Below are 16,165 nucleotides of genomic sequence, written 5' to 3' on the forward strand. Positions count from 1 at the left end.
CACATAAACCCTCAGCAAAGGAGAGAAGGACTCACTTTCAGTGAAACTTGCTCCTGCCACAGAAAGCTGCAAGAGTGCTCTGGAGCAAAGTGCTGACTGCTGGGAAGGTGCCTAGAGCTGGAGGGAAAGAAACCCCAACATAAAATAAAAAGTCTGGTTTTACATTTAATTCCTCCTGGGTCCAGAGCAGCAGAGTTTTATATTTTCATTATAAATAAGCTATAAAGCATCCACATAGTGGAATTCATATTCCCAAGTGGGAGCAACATACAGGCCCACTCTAGTCAACCTTCTCTTTGAAAGTATAGCCATGCCATTCAGGTCAGTGAAGTTCATGGGCCCTTTTGTCTCACTCCATGTTATTCACAGCCCACTGCCACTCTGCTGTCTTCTCTCACACACAGGGATGGCCAGACCTTTGATTTCAGAAACTGCTGCAGGGCATCAGTTCTCCATCCAGATCATGCACATGCATTGTACTCATGTTCCTTTACCTGTCTGAAATTTTTTTCCATGGCCAAAGTCTTCCAAGCCCTCCCAGTGCCTTCTCTTCTTTACAAAATGCAGGGGTCCTGTGCTACTCTGTAGCTGTTGGACACACTGCACCTGTCTGCAGCTTTTACACAGGGGAGAATTCATTGCAATTTCCTACACCAGTTGGGGTTTGGTGCTGTGGCACAGCTTTATGCTGAGGTGGGTGTTGAGTTTGGCATAAAGCTTGGTAATGGCAAAACGATGTTGCCCATCTCCCCAGTATGGTATTTGCATATCAAAAGTACATTTGAATAAAGAAGGTCAAGAGACATTTTATTAGAGCAGCCACAGAAAAGTAAAAAAGTCATGTTCCTCTTCAGACACAGATGGCTTCTATACAGCTGCCATCAAAGTGGTATTTCTTCCTCCTCTGTCCATTACTCTCCAGCAAAAACACAACTGCAGGTATGTTTCCACAGGAGAACATTTATCTTCTGCCATTTCCAAACTCCAGGAAAAATTAAGTTTCTGAGATTAGTTATATAAGAAAAAGGAAACTTGAATTTTATGTGCAAGTGCAAATTTAAACAAAGCAAACTGTTATTTGTATTTTATTTGCTCTATAAAAAGCCTAGGAATACAAAGAACTTTTAACTGAATATAAAACTCAACATTTTCTTTCCAGGTGTCCATAGAAATACCAGTATAGTAGAAAATAAATATAAAACCTGCAAAATACCTTAATTTGGTTTTGCTAAGAAGCCCTCTCATTATGAAAAGAATGGGGGAAAGGGTGAACTAGTTCCTCTTTACTTCAAGCTTGCTGCTTTAATTCCATGTTGCATATGAAACAACAAACAAAATTCTAAGGAATGTAAAAAGTTCCTGCGTCTACAAAAGCCTTAATAATACCACCCTGAGCTGAAGAACAATGGCACTGACATGAAAGGATTTTCATTTCTAAGAAACACCTTAAATCAGAGTTCAGGAATACAAGGATTCCATGCTCTTCTGCAGGGCTGATTTAAACCAGACCTACCAACCTGAAATGTGATTCCTCCCTGGGAGACTGAGCTGCAGCAGCTCAGGGCACCCCAGGTGAGACAGTGGGCTGGAGACAGGGTGGTACCTCAGGTCTGGGTGAAAGAGGAGGATCTGCATTAAACAGAATATTCCAGGTATAATGCTACACTTCATACACTGTTCCTGGCTCACAGGGATGGACTGCAGTCTCCAATAACTACAATTGGTACAAAATTTGGAAAATTCTCCTCTTAAAAAATGGCAAACTCCATGTTTAATACCCACAGAGCATTAAGGTACAAACAAAATTGCTGCTTTCCATGTTCTTTATCACTGCATCTTTCTGAGACTTGTATCCTAAAGGTTCATTTTTCCAAATGGCATAATTTTGGCAGAGGATGAGGTCAGTGAACTCCCAGATTATGCACTGCCTATCCCTCCTGCAGCATTACAGGGATATGCAGATGCTCAGCACCTCAGAAATTCAGGCTTGCTACACAGCTAAAACAAATGTGCAGAGCATGAATATTACAATTACCAGAGAATTAAAAAAATCTGTCTGCATTCAAAGTAAAAATAAAACTGGGAAATTTCAAAATTTCCTGAGGTGCTCTTTTTGATCAACTAGAACTTTGGCTTCATTTCAATTTAGGCATTTCTTTTATAGTACAATGCAAAATACAAACTACATTGTGAAGAATATAAAAGTTTTTTCCAGATGGGAATGCCAGAACATATCCATTGTTTTTTTTCCTCAAGCATATTCTTTAGCAAGAATGATTTTATGAAGAAGTTAATCATCAGTGGAGTTGCATTCTCCAATATAAAGGGGGGCTTTTTGTTTAGGATTTTTTCTAGTAGAAATGACATAGTCCTAGGATTTTCAGATTTTAAAGTTCTCAAGTTCTATTTGAAATTTCCCATTCTTTTTTACAAAAAAATTCAATGATGTTCTGTTATCATAATTCATCATGGATGCATCTACTCATGGTAAACTATCTAGCTTGGGTCCACTCTAGGCTGAATGGTTTTGGTTTTTTTTTCATGTATTTGTGTACTTATGCAAGTTTTGAAATAAAATACATATTGGTGCTGATGGATGAGAAAGCACAAATGAAGTGACATTCTATAAAATCATCAGCTCTGGGGAGATGTTGAAAAGGCAAAGTTTGCTGATGTGTCAGAGTAAAAGAAATGATGGCATAAAGAAGTGATCAGATGGAAGGTTTAAAATGAGAAGGGAAAAAAAAGGAAGTTTTCCCACAGAAAGAATAATTAAACTGAACTCATTGTGAACAGACACAGTGGAACCCAAGAGGGTAACTGAACTATACAAGGCTGGGATTCCAGACATACATTCAGCTTGATAAAGCTGCTTCAGAAGTCAGGAAATTCAAAGGTAAGTGTCTCATAACGGAGTTTTTTAAGCATCTTCCTCAAAAAGATACTGAGCTAGATACTTCTTCTTAATATGCATTTTTGTTAATAATCTCTTCAATCTCAACTATAAAACGTGCTGTGCAACATGACTGAACAAACATCACTGTAAGAAGTATTTCCCCCTTGTTTCAGTAATTTGAATTTGTAAGCTAATCTAAGTTTTTGTATTAAATAATGTACTGTGTGCAATTTTCTTTCTTGTAAAGTACTCTGAAGCTTTCAAAGGGCACTCTAGGTTCATAAATAATGTGGTATTCTTTGCCAGAACTGTAGGGCATTTTTTCTAAGTTCTGAATCTTCTTTGCCAGAATTGCAACATGTTACATGCCAAATCCTGCACACAAATGTTCTACATGTGGCAAATACATATTGGTAAAGACCAGAGGTGTGGCATTCCTGGATTTCTTAGAGAGACTGGGGAAGGGAAAGAAGTGGGAAGGAATAATGAGGAAAGGCAGAGAAAAAAGTCTGTGCATCATTTTAAAAAATGAAAAACAACAAAAAAACAACCTCCCCTCCCAAAATAACCTGTAACTTGCACTTAATTATTTCCAAAAACTAAACTGTTTTTTGCTCCATGCAGCACTCACAGATACCCAGAGCTGGGTCTTTACTTTTCCTTCAGTTATGGAAACCAGGCCTCTATTTCTTTAGTAGGTGAAGATTCTTCAATGCCAGACATTTGTAAGGGTCAGAACACCTGCAATCCCTGCTCCTCTGAGCACCTAATGTAAACGGAGAGGCTGAGAGCCAGGAGAAGCAGCAGTCAGGATCACCACTATTTAACAGGATGAGAAAATGAATCCTCATCCTCAGGCAAAACTGGCATTTCTTAGGCCCAAAGCTGCAGCAAATAAACCAAGGCCAATGTTTATAAAGTGTGAACTCTGGCCCCTTTGCAACCTCTGCCATAGACAAGCAGGCTCCTACTTCTGGAGCTTGGAAGAGGAGAAGTGTAAAACAGCAAGACCCAGAAATTCCAACAGGCATTTGGCCACATAGGTTAGACTGCTGAAGGATACCAGGACTTTAATGTGTCTTTTTAATGTTAATATTTTCTTGATTAAGAACAAACAAGTAATGTCAACAGTCCTCTATAGTTGGGATGGAATTGCTGAAATAATTAAAAAATTTTACCATTCCCTGCCCTTCACTGAATTTCAAGAAAATGGTGACAACAATTATTAATCAACCAGCAACAACCAGCTAGTTGAAAAGTTACGAGAAGGTACTTAGACCTAATCAGGCATTAAGCACTAGGATTTGATAAATGTTTACAAAATAAACTGATATTAAAACTGAACTCCACATTCTGCAACACTAAATGCACGTTTTACTATCTGGTTTCTTTTGAGGTGGCAAGAAACTACAGTAAAACCTTTGCTGTTGTCAGAATTACACTGCTTAGAGAAAAACATCCTGTGTGTTACCATTTGCTGCCATGATTTACAGAGATAGGGTCTGTAGTCTGTATCAGTTTCATGTGGAAGTTTTAAAGGTAAAAAGCTTTCTGCAGAGTTTGCAGATTTCTGCATTAGTGTCTGTGTTGTTGCAAAGAGGATCAAGTGGTGCTGTGTCACAAGCTTTTCAAGGAAGTTAGCACATTTCTTCAGGTTCATCTCCTGCAAGGTAAGACTTTCTCCTCCATTGCTTCTGTCTATCCAATAAAAAGCTGATAAACTGTCTAAAAGCAAAACACAGAGCGAGGGGTGAGCGCAGAACAGGTTTTCTAGAGAGTAGAGAGTGAGGAGCAACTGAGTGCTACTACTGCAGCTCACAAGGAAGAGCCTTCCCAGGCACTGCTTTATCATTTCTTCTGTCCCTTGTGCCAGCCTGTTCTCAAGAATGGTGACCAGCCGGAGCATATCGAAATGGTAATCGGTGTCAACAAACATGACTTCTACTTCCAGTCCTCCCTGTGCTTTGGGAATGATGCAGCGGGCTAGCAGGTGATAAAGCATTTCTGTTTTTCCTGTCCCTTCTGGGCCGTGGAATTCAATAACATCTCCTGTTCAAAAACAAAGCAGCATGTTGTCAGCTAAGAGCATTTCTAGCTCAGAGTTGGTTCTCAGTGTTTTTTGAACCAATATGCACTATCCCACAAATGGGAAAATGCATTTTATTTGACATTCATAAAACGGTTTAAATCCTGGTTAGCATCCACCAACAGATATTTCAGTTTTCAAGAAAGGCCTCTAAAGTGAAGTTAATCTACTGTGAACAAAGGTTGAAAGCCTCTGCACCATCTAGGAGACTTCCATCAAGAAAAGGTTGGCAACTGGATTTCATCTATATCACTACAGGCAGATAAAGGCAGAAGAGGAAGCTGCCACACAAAAGTGGCTAAGAAACCATCTACACTATGCACACACAATTAAGAAATAACAAAGCAGAGGAGAAAACAAAAAAAAAAAATTGACATATTAAAGGTTACTTCACATAGATGCCACATGCTGCATGTCACAAGATTCCTACAGGAATCTGTGACTGGTGAAGAGAATACCAGTAAGTTTATTTGGCACTTGTGATGATAATAATGTGAAACTGCTTCTTTTGACAAGGGAGACTCAGGGATTCCTTCAACTCCAGGCAAGGCCACCGTCTGAAGCAAAGGATCTCTGTTCATAAAAGGATTCAGCCTAATTACCTCCTCCATGTGGGTCATAAAATACATATCATAAAAATTTAAAATGTTAATTAAAAACAGCATTACGCTTCATTAGGAAACCAGTTCTTTTGTTGGATGTGAATGCAAGATACTCAAAAGCCTTATCCAAAGTCTTCTGATCTCTTGTATCAGAGAAAGACCCTAGAAGAAGTTAATTTATTAGCTGCTCTTTATAAATTTCTAATTTTGGGAACTGGATTATTTATTTATGACATTTTGGATTTTATAGGCAGAAGGGTAACCACATGGAGCAAGGAGAATCACACCAATGTAACTGCAGGAAGGTGAGAGATTTCCACGGCCTTGGCAAGTGCAAATGGCATAACAGCTTTCCATAGGGGGATGTGAGAGTAGAGAATTAACTGCAACTTTCCTTAAACATGTTTGTGCCTGCCTGAGTTAACAGGGTTTTTCAAGTCACTGTTCAACTTCCAGAGGATGTCCTCATTCACAAGTGCCTACAACATCAAGATGCAGTTTGGGATCAGGGGAGCAGGATGGTAGAGAAAAATCCAAGCTCTTCTCCCTTTGCAAGTGTTAAAAGCAATTTACACCTGATGTGACAAGTCTGTCCATTTCAGTGACACTCAGAAATACCATTTATATGAATTTCTGATCCTTTGAAATCTATTAAAAAGCTTGATTGTCCCCCAAGCCCTTATTAAGCTGTTCTGAATGGCTCCCTCACTTCTGAGATGAAAAATAACGACACATCCTGGGACATAAGTTTTTATTTTCTCTTCCTGTGCAGAGGTCACAGTGCCCGACGCTGTCACTTGCAGCCAGTGGCTCTGCTGTCACAAGCCTGTGCCAGAGACATAACCACACCCTGGCAGGGTGAGATACCAGCTTGCAAGAGCTCCTCCTTAAAGTGCTGGGTAGGTCATTCCCTCCTATTTTGCTTTTTGCAGTATTTTAGAACAATTGTGTAAGGCAGCTCTTGATAAGGAACAAAGTGTATCTTTTGCCACTGGCTATGACACAAAACTTCTGCCACCCTGACTGGCATTTTTGAATCCAGACCAGTAACTGAGTGGGGCCAACAGGCAATACTGCTTCACCTGCCTTTACAGCAAAATATGACCTGCTGGATTCAAAAATTCTTCTGGGAAATAAATGCTTCACTTTTTCCATTTGAAGCCATTCTAGCAGGATGTCTGTGTGCTGCAGAATGACACTGGATGAGTTTTTTTTTTTTTTTAATTGGCCGAAGAAATAAAACTTATTTAAGTAAAAATTCTAAATTGAATGACAAAAATCATTCTCAGAGGCTTTTCTGGTGATGGTTTATAAATGTGAACAGCAAGACAGCCAAGCACCCCTCAAAGTTTGTTCAACATTGCTGAAAGAGATCCACAGCTGCCTTGTAGTTGGACCAAGACACTTGAGTTACTCTGCAAACAGAAACAGCTTGGACTGCAAGAAAACCTCAAGAGAGCTGGGGATTTCTGTGCCTTCCTGATTATCCAAGAGGCTGCCCACAAGGAGAACGGGTGCAAAACAGGAGCCATTTATAGCAACATCTAGAAATGTAGGGTTTCATTGAATTAGCAACCAGGCTGTCACAGTAAGATAAGGGGGGAAACTCATTTCTCTGCATCAGAGAGGACAAGCCATGACACAGCAAAGGAGGAAGTGAGGCCAGCAACGTTTTCAAGAAGCCTCTGACATGCTGACAGTAGGTCACAGAAGAAACTGAGTGATCATGACTAGCATCATCCATTAATGTCAAAACAACTTTGAAAGGAGGATTAGTAAAAAGATACTGTCACAGGATGAGAACAGGCTGAGAGGGAGAGCAGGAACAGCACTTCAACATAGAAGAAAGTTAATGGGAATTTTTTCTATTAGAATTGGTGTTGGCAGACATTAAACATATCAGTAGATGAATGTTCCATTAGCTTGGCAAAACATGCAGAAGACAAACTAATTGGGTTAATAAAAACTTAAGTTTGTGAAGATTTAACAGATGGAGATGGATGAGTAGAGTGATTTCACATGAAATTCAGCACTGGTGAATTCAAGAGTTAGGTTTTAAGGAGTCCCTGAACACATTGCCTGGCTCAGTGAAGCCAGAACTGGCTCATTATGGGCAGACTAAAGAGAAAAATAGTCCACTCCTATGAATAGGCATGCAGGTTAAACTAAATGATGCTGAAGAAATGTAAATATTTATGTAAGATTAATATATTTTTAACTGAAACATTGGTCATCAGTTTGGTGTTATGTCTTGAATGAGAAGAGCCTTATTTTTGTCTGTAATCAATCCACCTGAAAATGCTGGTTAAACTATTTTCTGACATTGCAGATACAAACAGGCTGTTGGAGCACTCAGCAATAACTTTGTGTGTTTCACATTGTAGGCTACCTTGAAGTTTCCAGGCTGGTCATTTACAATACTGTGCAGGAGCTGTCACTAACATTTATACCATTTATAAGTGAAGTAGAAAGGCCTAATATTTATTCCAAGTTAATGTTGGGTGTCATGCAATTGGTGAACATCAGAGCCTTCAACTGACACCCACACCTTCATGCCAGTGGCACAGGGGAAATATGACTGGCAATAGTGGAAGATTATTTAATGCTTGTGTCACTTTTGCTCCATTCCAGAAGAGCTTAAATGGTATGTAATTAATGTACTTATGTGCTCTTAAATATGCAAGTCCATCATAATTAGAAGCAGTAGTTAGAGTATCACATTAATACCTATATTACCTGTCCCTATTTTACAGTACCCTGACATGCAAGTTATGAACACTTAACTAAAATGTAACCTTTGGATAGTTTATTGAAACTTCATGTATTTGTTGGGTTTAAATTTCATCAGAAAAAAAAAATAATTTAGGTCTTTGCACTGCTTTAATCACAGCATTTTAGATGAAGAGCTGTTCAGTATTGACTTCATAGGCAACCTATTAGAGAATTCCACAGTGACACACTAAAAGTCAAGTTCATGACAAATGGAGAGGTAGGCCTTCAACAGGGATTTAAGACTGAATAATGTGAACACACATCAAAATAACACATGGCCTCACATGAATACTGTGGTATTAAAAGACAAAGCAAAAATGCAATAAAAGGTGAAGTCCATTTATATATATACAGCTAAAGGGCTGTGCTAATATGTTAGGCTGCTTCATTAATGTCAGCCAAAAAGCATGACCAATATGGGTAATAATTGATACCATTTGTTGGAAGCAGAAGAAAAATACAAGTGCTTCAAAAGCTCAATGACCCTGTTGGCACAGAGAAACCAGTGATGAATTTTAGAAGGTTTCCAGCCATGTTAGATCTGGAACAGTCTTCAGACAGACATGAACAATCTATAAAGTTTTAAGAGCAAAGCAGATCATTTGACATGAAATTATGTAACACTATGGACTGCAGCAAGGGCAGTTAGTGAATCCCCAAGAAAATGTCTTAAAATCTGTTTGACCAGTACATAGCCAGTTCAGTCTCAAACATTTGTTTGTTGCATGTAAAGCTGACTTAAAAATACCAAACATTCAGACTAAAAGATTGTTTAAGATTTCTGTTTTGAAAAAAATACAGTAATATCTCGTTTTCTTAAAAAAATAAGAATTTGAGAGTCTTGTGAAGAATACACTAATTTTACTCTTGGTCCTTAATTCTTCTTGTGAGTGACACAGCAGTTCAGAAATCAGAGTATTTAAATATTCTTTTGTGCTGTACTTGCTCTGGCTTAGCAGTATTTCTCCACCCTTTATCATTGTTATGTCACAGTGGAAACTTTCAGGGTAGGAATCATGTACTGCTAAAGCCCACATGTGTTTTCTAGTGCTGCAAAACAATCCATGATGGGTCTCACAGTGACTGTGTTTGAAGACTAAGCATCATCTCTCATCCAATTATCCTGATTCTTTTTATTGCTTTTTCTGCTCTTTATTCTGAACATTCCATATTTGTGGGAATTCAAACTGCAGATAAGTGTGCTGCTAACCACTAAAGCCACATACTTGCCCCATGAAATCCAATCACTCATACATAAATTCCACAACAGTAGTACCTCACCACTGATCTTTACAGTTTGCCACTCATATGCCTTTTTTCATATATATTTTTAGTCACGTGTAATCAGACTTGTCTCTTCCATGGTGAAATTTATGAAATTTCACACAATCTGGAAAATCAGTCTGACTTCCTGAATAGTGTGTTCTTTTCTGTTTAGTTCACTAATTTCTTTCATTAAAATACCCAACTGTGATCTTAAAATTTCTTGTACTGGTGTCATTGAAATTCTCCAATCTGAAATTCTCATTCATTCACTGAAGGTCTCCATGAGCCATGTTGATTCTGCATTGTGAACTCATACAACTAATTAGTACCTATGGCCATAATGGAATTGTTTACGAAGTTCTATTCTAAGTAGACTTAGGATTGTTGAGGTCAAGACTGCATGGCTTGATGACTTGGCCTTATTGAAAAATACTGTTTGCTCATGCTCCTTATCCTAATTTACCCAGACAACTCTGTATCACTGAACTCTGCTATTTACTGAACCTCATGTTCTTTGCAAATTTCTACAGTTATGACTTTGTGGTGGTTGTCTAGACCACTGATTAAAAAAAAAACAAACAAAGAGGTTTAATGACAGACTCTAGAACAAATTGCAGGAAAACTACTGACACTGACCAATGTGCTTGGTATTTACCCACCTACACCTGTGTCTTGATATGCATAAAGTAGATTTTGAGGCCTATTTATATAATGTTTGGAAGGGTGACTTTGCATTATTCCATTTTATCTAGATTGCATTGAACTACATTAACAATTAGAATTCTGATCTAGGGCAAAATAATTTACTTTTATGCTTATCTCTGAGAACACTTCTACATGAACATTTTTCCATAAATGGGATGAAGACATATTTTTACCATGAACAGGAGATCCTTCCTCAGCAAACAGACAAGGTTCAAGATTCTTCAGAGAACTTCTGCCCTCAAGTCGTGCAAGCAGCTTTTAAAGACAAGACAAAGAGCCAGGCGTTAACTTTAAATAATGAACCTCAGGACACAAATTTAAAGGATTCTAAGAACTGACAGTTTTCCCTGACAGTCCTATTCAAAGATTAGCCTGATTTTAAAAGTGTTTTCATAAATACATATGGAAATGCATATCCTGGACTACAGCAACAGAAGGTCCCAGCCTTACAAACAACAAGCACACAGATTCAGTGGCAGTGAGGACTGGAGATATGAGGAGAAATAAAGTTTAAAAAGCAAAGGCTGCTCAGGGACATTAGTGAGAGGGATCGCCTCCAGTACACAGCAGTGCTGCCATTCCAAAGAACAAAGGGAAAGAACATCATTTGTAACAACCATCACCTCCAAAAAAAATACTGGCTGAGAGGTGAAACCTTACCCATCAACAATTCCCCGAGCCAGCCTCTCTCAGCATTTCTAAGTAAAACCATGTGCATTTCACCTGAGAAGTTACACAGGACTCCTCTGGGCTACAATCCTATTATATCATAGTTACTTGTTCAAACAGAGTATGGATTAAGAATGTTCAAAAGTAATTAGTCACCAGTGGCTCTGCAAGAACCTTTCTAAAGCAAGCTTGAATTTGTTAAGCAAGTTCTCCAAAGCCCCTTGTAAAGTAAGTCCATTGTAAAACTAATTACTTCAAAGATCGTGGACAGTTTCTTAAATTGAGAGGTATTTGCATAGCAAGTAGACAGGTATTCACAAAACCTGTGTTATTAGTAGCTCTGGCACACTGTGTGAAGCAAGAATGAACATTTTCCCTGGTACTAGGGCTGCTATTTCCTATATGTATTACCATACACGGGAAAGGACATTATTGGGATGCTCAGTGTCACCAGAGCACCTACCCTGGTGCCAAATACTACATTCTCCAAGACACCCAGCTGTCAATTAGAGATCTGAACAAAACAAATCCTGTTCAGTTTTGTCCCATCCTCAAGACCAAAAGAGCAGTGAGCACACACCTTTAAACAACTGCTGCCTTCTCTTGCTTTCCTCCTTGTCATATCCATGAGCAACACTCGCTCTGAATGATCTTAAAAGTTCTTTAAACTTTTGTTGTGTTGTTGTGTGTGTTTGCCTTTAAGAGTAAAATAAAACTCCGTTAAATGGTCCTTAATTTGCTTCAAGTGGTCACAATGGGAATCTAAGTGTGACATTTTCATTGACATTTTAAGAGTCCCTTCCATTAACAAAATGTCAATGTGTTTGCCTTGGCCTCTTCACACCTATCTGGGAGAGTTTTCTGACTCATCCTCTGAAGGGCCAAAAAACATTCAAATTGACCTTGCTCTGGATCAGCAGATCCTCCCATTACACTTCACACATTTGTGCAGCACAAAACTCATTATGAACTCCGGGGAACCAGCAGGGTTCCATGATCTGGACAAAGCAAAAATCCAGATGGACATACATACATAAGAATACAGGAACTTAACTTGGGGCACATAAACCAGCAGCTCTCAACTACCAAGAGGGCCTTGGCAGACCCTGCATGTGCAGGTCATGTGGGCAAGCAGCTGCCAGGGCCTGGCTACCAGCAAGGAGAGGCTGCACCCACGGGGGAGAAGAACCAGGAATCCCTCACCCTTTCATCAGCAGTGGAAGTTGAGGGAAAGAGGAAAACCACCACAGGCTGCTGCTTTCTGATCCTCTTCACTTCTCAGCAGAGGAAGCACTGCTGCAGCACACAGGGATAAAAGGGGCTCAATGATGGGCACTGCTGGGGCCAGTCACAACTCCTGCTGGCCTAAACACATTGCTGCAGCCTCCTGCTCTAAATTAATTTGTACATTTACAAATATATCCTCTGCAGTTTATTTTTTCTGGAACAGCGAGCCCCTGTGTCCTCTTAGACTATCAACTCTTTAGGTTTACTGAGAGACAGTAAATTGATCACTATCGTTTAAATATGAATCTGTCGTTATTTAAATGACAAGTTTATGGATTAATTTAAAATAACTACAGGTGCTTTCTCTGAGCACTGCTCATGAAGGTAATTTATGGTAATTTGCTGATGATAGCACACCTGTGTTTTTATCAAGCTTGTATTTACTTCCGAGTTCTGAAGCAGAATCTCCAAAGGCACTTGCCTCATTAGTGCCATGCTGGGAGCAACGGGGTTCCTGGCAGAAACAGCCAACAATTTTCCTTCAACTCTCACAAAGGTTTGTCCACAGTGCAGCAGAAGTGAAGGAAGCAAAGCAGAGATGAGACACTACACAGGCATCCCTCACCTCTGCCCACATTACACAGGGACAGCACAGGCTGCTCCAAATCCAGCAAGAGCCACCTTGGCTTTGCTCCAGGGGAGGCTTTCCCATTTTGCCTCCTCACGTGTTCTTCTGGAATATGAGAGGGGGAGAAATCTCCAGCATGTAAAGGGTAATCTGGAGGGTGGATGTCAGGTGTCCCAAGCACTGTCCCAGACAAGGTACAGAACACAGCAGGACAGCACCCCTGCAGGGAACCTTGGAGTGGGAAGAGCTTAGAAAAAATTCCCAAGTCAATTTCAAATCCCATATTAGAGACTTCTGATTCTATAATCAAAGTGTAGGCGCTCAATTCTTCCTCCATAAGCCTCTCTTCATCTTTTTTTACATAAAACACCACCCTTTAGCAACCTGCCAGTGGTAGCTCCTCACTCTTAGGTACTCTTTGAAAATGTAATTATGCCAGCAAGAAACTGCACAGATGTGCAGTTACATGTAGAGAATAAGCTGTACAGCAAAAGTTCAGCAGCAGCTGGGATAAATGTCAGTAACGACAAAGCTGATGGGACTCAAATATTTCAGCTATGCCTTTTATAACTTGTTTTCCTTTAAATAAACAAATATGCATATGGACAGTCCCACTGACTAATGCATGATAGGCTCGTACTCTGTTGGTTTCAACAGAGCTGTGCATCAATGCAAGAACACACGGAGGTCTTGTCAGGAATGAGAGATTACTTCATTAAAATGTTAAAGAAATTCAAATTAAATACTCTACCTCTGGTAGAGGCTGTGAGCTAACCTACAGGCTATTTACACATAAAAACCAATCTCGAGTACTAGACAAAATTTAATTCTCAACCACTATAACCGCTCTGATTGAGCTTTTGTAAACTTTGGGCATGAAGACATATGCAAGCTATTTAGCATTACTTTTACTGTGATAAACCAAAGGTGTTTTGCAAGAAGTTCTAATTTGTTGTATTAATTATATTCAATAATAAAGGCACAATACTGCGGTCTCAGTATAACTCAGTAAAATCTGACTTTATGCATGAGACTATTTAAAGAAGTATTGGTTTAAATTAAGTGTTTTCTGTTTCAAGTGATTTTACCATTTTTCGTCTGGACATTGTACATTGACTTTTCTTAACCCATTGGTCTTCAACTCCTCCCTTGTTCCAGGCTGGATATTCATCCACTGCAGGCAGTTGATGCCATGAGCATTCCCTGTCAGCACCACTCATGTGGACAAATAAATGCATTTATCCCTTGGACAAAGAGCACATCTCATGTCCTTAATTCTTCTCTATTTGCCAAGTGGACATCTGATACAATTTTTTTTTAAGTGCCAAAAGGGCTTAAAAGCCCAAGTCCCACTAAAAACCACACAGAGCTTTAAGAATAAATATTATTACACTTTTCTGTTTTATGTGAACTATTCAGCATATTCTGGTATAGTTACACACAAATATCCTAGCAATTAAGTTGCTGATTGAAAGTGGAAGTTTCTAACAAATAAAACATCCAGAAATGGGAAAAAACCTAATAAAACAAGACAAGATCCCAAAACTCAAACCTCTTTCTCCTAGAGAGGAAGAAAGCAATTCCACCTTACAAAATGTTTATTAATAGAATCATAAAGTTGGAAGAGACCTTTAAGATCATCAAGTCCCAACCTTCTGCACAGGTCTTCTTCCTCAGGCATCCCCTCCAACGCCTGGGAGGGGAGCGCGAAGGGAATATTTATAAAGGAATTATCGAGACACCCGAACCAAGAAGCGCCCACGTCAGGAATCCACCCGCATCCCGACACAAAGGCAGAACACAGACCCAGGTAACCCCGAACCCTCCTGAATCCGCGGGAAATCCAGCGGGAAAGCCTCCGCGGCCTTTCGGGGGCGGAGCTTCCGCCCTCCCTCACGCAACGCCCCCTCAGGAGGCCCCGCTGGGGCTCCCCCGCGCCCGCCCGTGGGGGCGAGGCTCGGCGCTCCTCTTTTCCCCTGGCTACAGCCTCGCCCGGCCCTCCCCGCTCGTATGCCCGCGCCCGGGGCTGCGGGGAGCGGGGCGGGGGCCGCGCCTCACCTGCGTGCCCGACTCCGCCCCGCCGAACGCGTCACCCATGGCGGCCCCGCGGCCCCGCGCCCGCCGCCGCCCCGCAGCGCCCCCGCCCGGCCGCGCCCTCTGCGCCTGCGCGGCTCTGCCCACCGGGAGCGCGGGGAGGAGCCTGCGGCCTGCGGAGTCGCCGGTTCGAGTCCCGCCTCCGGCTCAATTCACGGCCGCCCACTCGCCCGGCCCTCCTACGCGGTTTGGGATTCCTTGGACACGGCCAGGAGAATCACAGAGTCAAATAGTTTGGAAAAGACCTCTGGAGTCATCGAGTACAACTTATGACTGAGCACCACCATGCCAAGCAGATCACGGCACAGAGTGCCATGTCCAGTCTTTCCTTAAATGTTGTAATCCACTAAACCGGAGATCCGTGTTACTCTTAAACAGCTCCAGGGGCGGTGACTCCACCGCCTCCCTGGCCTGCCATTCCAGTGTCTAATAACTCCTTCCAATAATAAATTCTTCCTGGTGTCCACCTAAACCTCCCCTGGCACAGCTTACAGCCACATCCTCTCGTCCTGTCCCGAGCTACCTGAGAGAAGAACCTGACCCCCACCCGGAGACATGCTGTTTATTTTTTTTTAAGGACTTGTCTTTCTACAGGTGTATGTGGGTTTTTTCTGCTCCTGCTGGAAAGGAGCAGGTGGCCGGGCTGGTGTGACTCAGGGGATGCTCCTTGGTGGCACTGGGTAGCTGTGACTCAAGGGAAGCTCGTTCGCGTGGCTGCGATTAAACTCTTGACGCCTGTGAAATTGCTCTTTGCCAAAGCCAGCTATCAATTATGGCTTAAATTAAAAGGGGTTTAGAGTATTTTTGAGAAGTCCCTGGAATGAACGGGGCTTGCGTGGTGTGTGATGCTCTGAGGCAGGAGCTGATGGTCAGCGCCTTGGTCACGCCAGCAGCCTGTGGTCAGCAGCAGGACCTGCTCCTCCCGGATCACAGCCTGTCCACTGCATTTGTGCAACCTGGGCAGGCAAGAGGGTTGGGCACAGAGAGAACACTGGAGAACCTGTTTGTTTTTTCCATAGGCTAAATGCAAAACTAGCAGGATAAGAATAGCAGCTCCCAGTATCTGCATATCAAAGAGCAGTAATGATACCATCCCTTTGGGTCTAGCGAGGTTATCGGTGATACTGCACGTCCTTACAGTTAGGAGGAGAGACTGGTGGTGGAGTTCCTTGTTTCTTCAAAGAAATCATGCTTGTCTATACAAAAGAGTTTCTACTAGC

The 16,165-nt window shown here is 41.2% G+C and overlaps 1 protein-coding gene across 1 annotated transcript; it reads right to left on the minus strand.

The window, feature by feature from the left end:
• Nucleotides 1–786: 786 nt before the first annotated feature.
• Nucleotides 787–14,990, minus strand: XRCC2 (X-ray repair cross complementing 2). The gene is made up of 3 exons (XM_059839482.1): nucleotides 14,910–14,990; nucleotides 10,501–10,582; nucleotides 787–4,945 (listed from the first exon to the last, which is right to left on the minus strand). Exons 1-3 carry the CDS (start codon nucleotides 14,946–14,948, stop codon nucleotides 4,230–4,232), a joined length of 837 nt encoding a protein of 278 aa, XP_059695465.1. The 5' UTR covers nucleotides 14,949–14,990; the 3' UTR covers nucleotides 787–4,229.
• Between the last annotated feature and the right edge of the window lie 1,175 nt (nucleotides 14,991–16,165).

This window comes from Haemorhous mexicanus, chromosome 1, assembly GCF_027477595.1.
Source record: "Haemorhous mexicanus isolate bHaeMex1 chromosome 1, bHaeMex1.pri, whole genome shotgun sequence".
Classification (NCBI taxonomy): domain Eukaryota; kingdom Metazoa; phylum Chordata; class Aves; order Passeriformes; family Fringillidae; genus Haemorhous; species Haemorhous mexicanus.

Coding starts and splice junctions, on each gene's coding strand:
- XRCC2 (XM_059839482.1), bottom strand. CDS start 14,948: ATGGGTGACGCGTTCGGCGGGGCGGAGTCGGGCACGCAG. Junction 10,583..14,909: donor GGGCGGAGTCGGGCACGCAG/GTGAGGCGCGGC, acceptor TGTCTTTAAAAG/CTGCTTGCACGACTTGAGGG. Junction 4,946..10,500: donor GGAAGGATCTCCTGTTCATG/GTAAAAATATGT, acceptor GTTTTTGAACAG/GAGATGTTATTGAATTCCAC.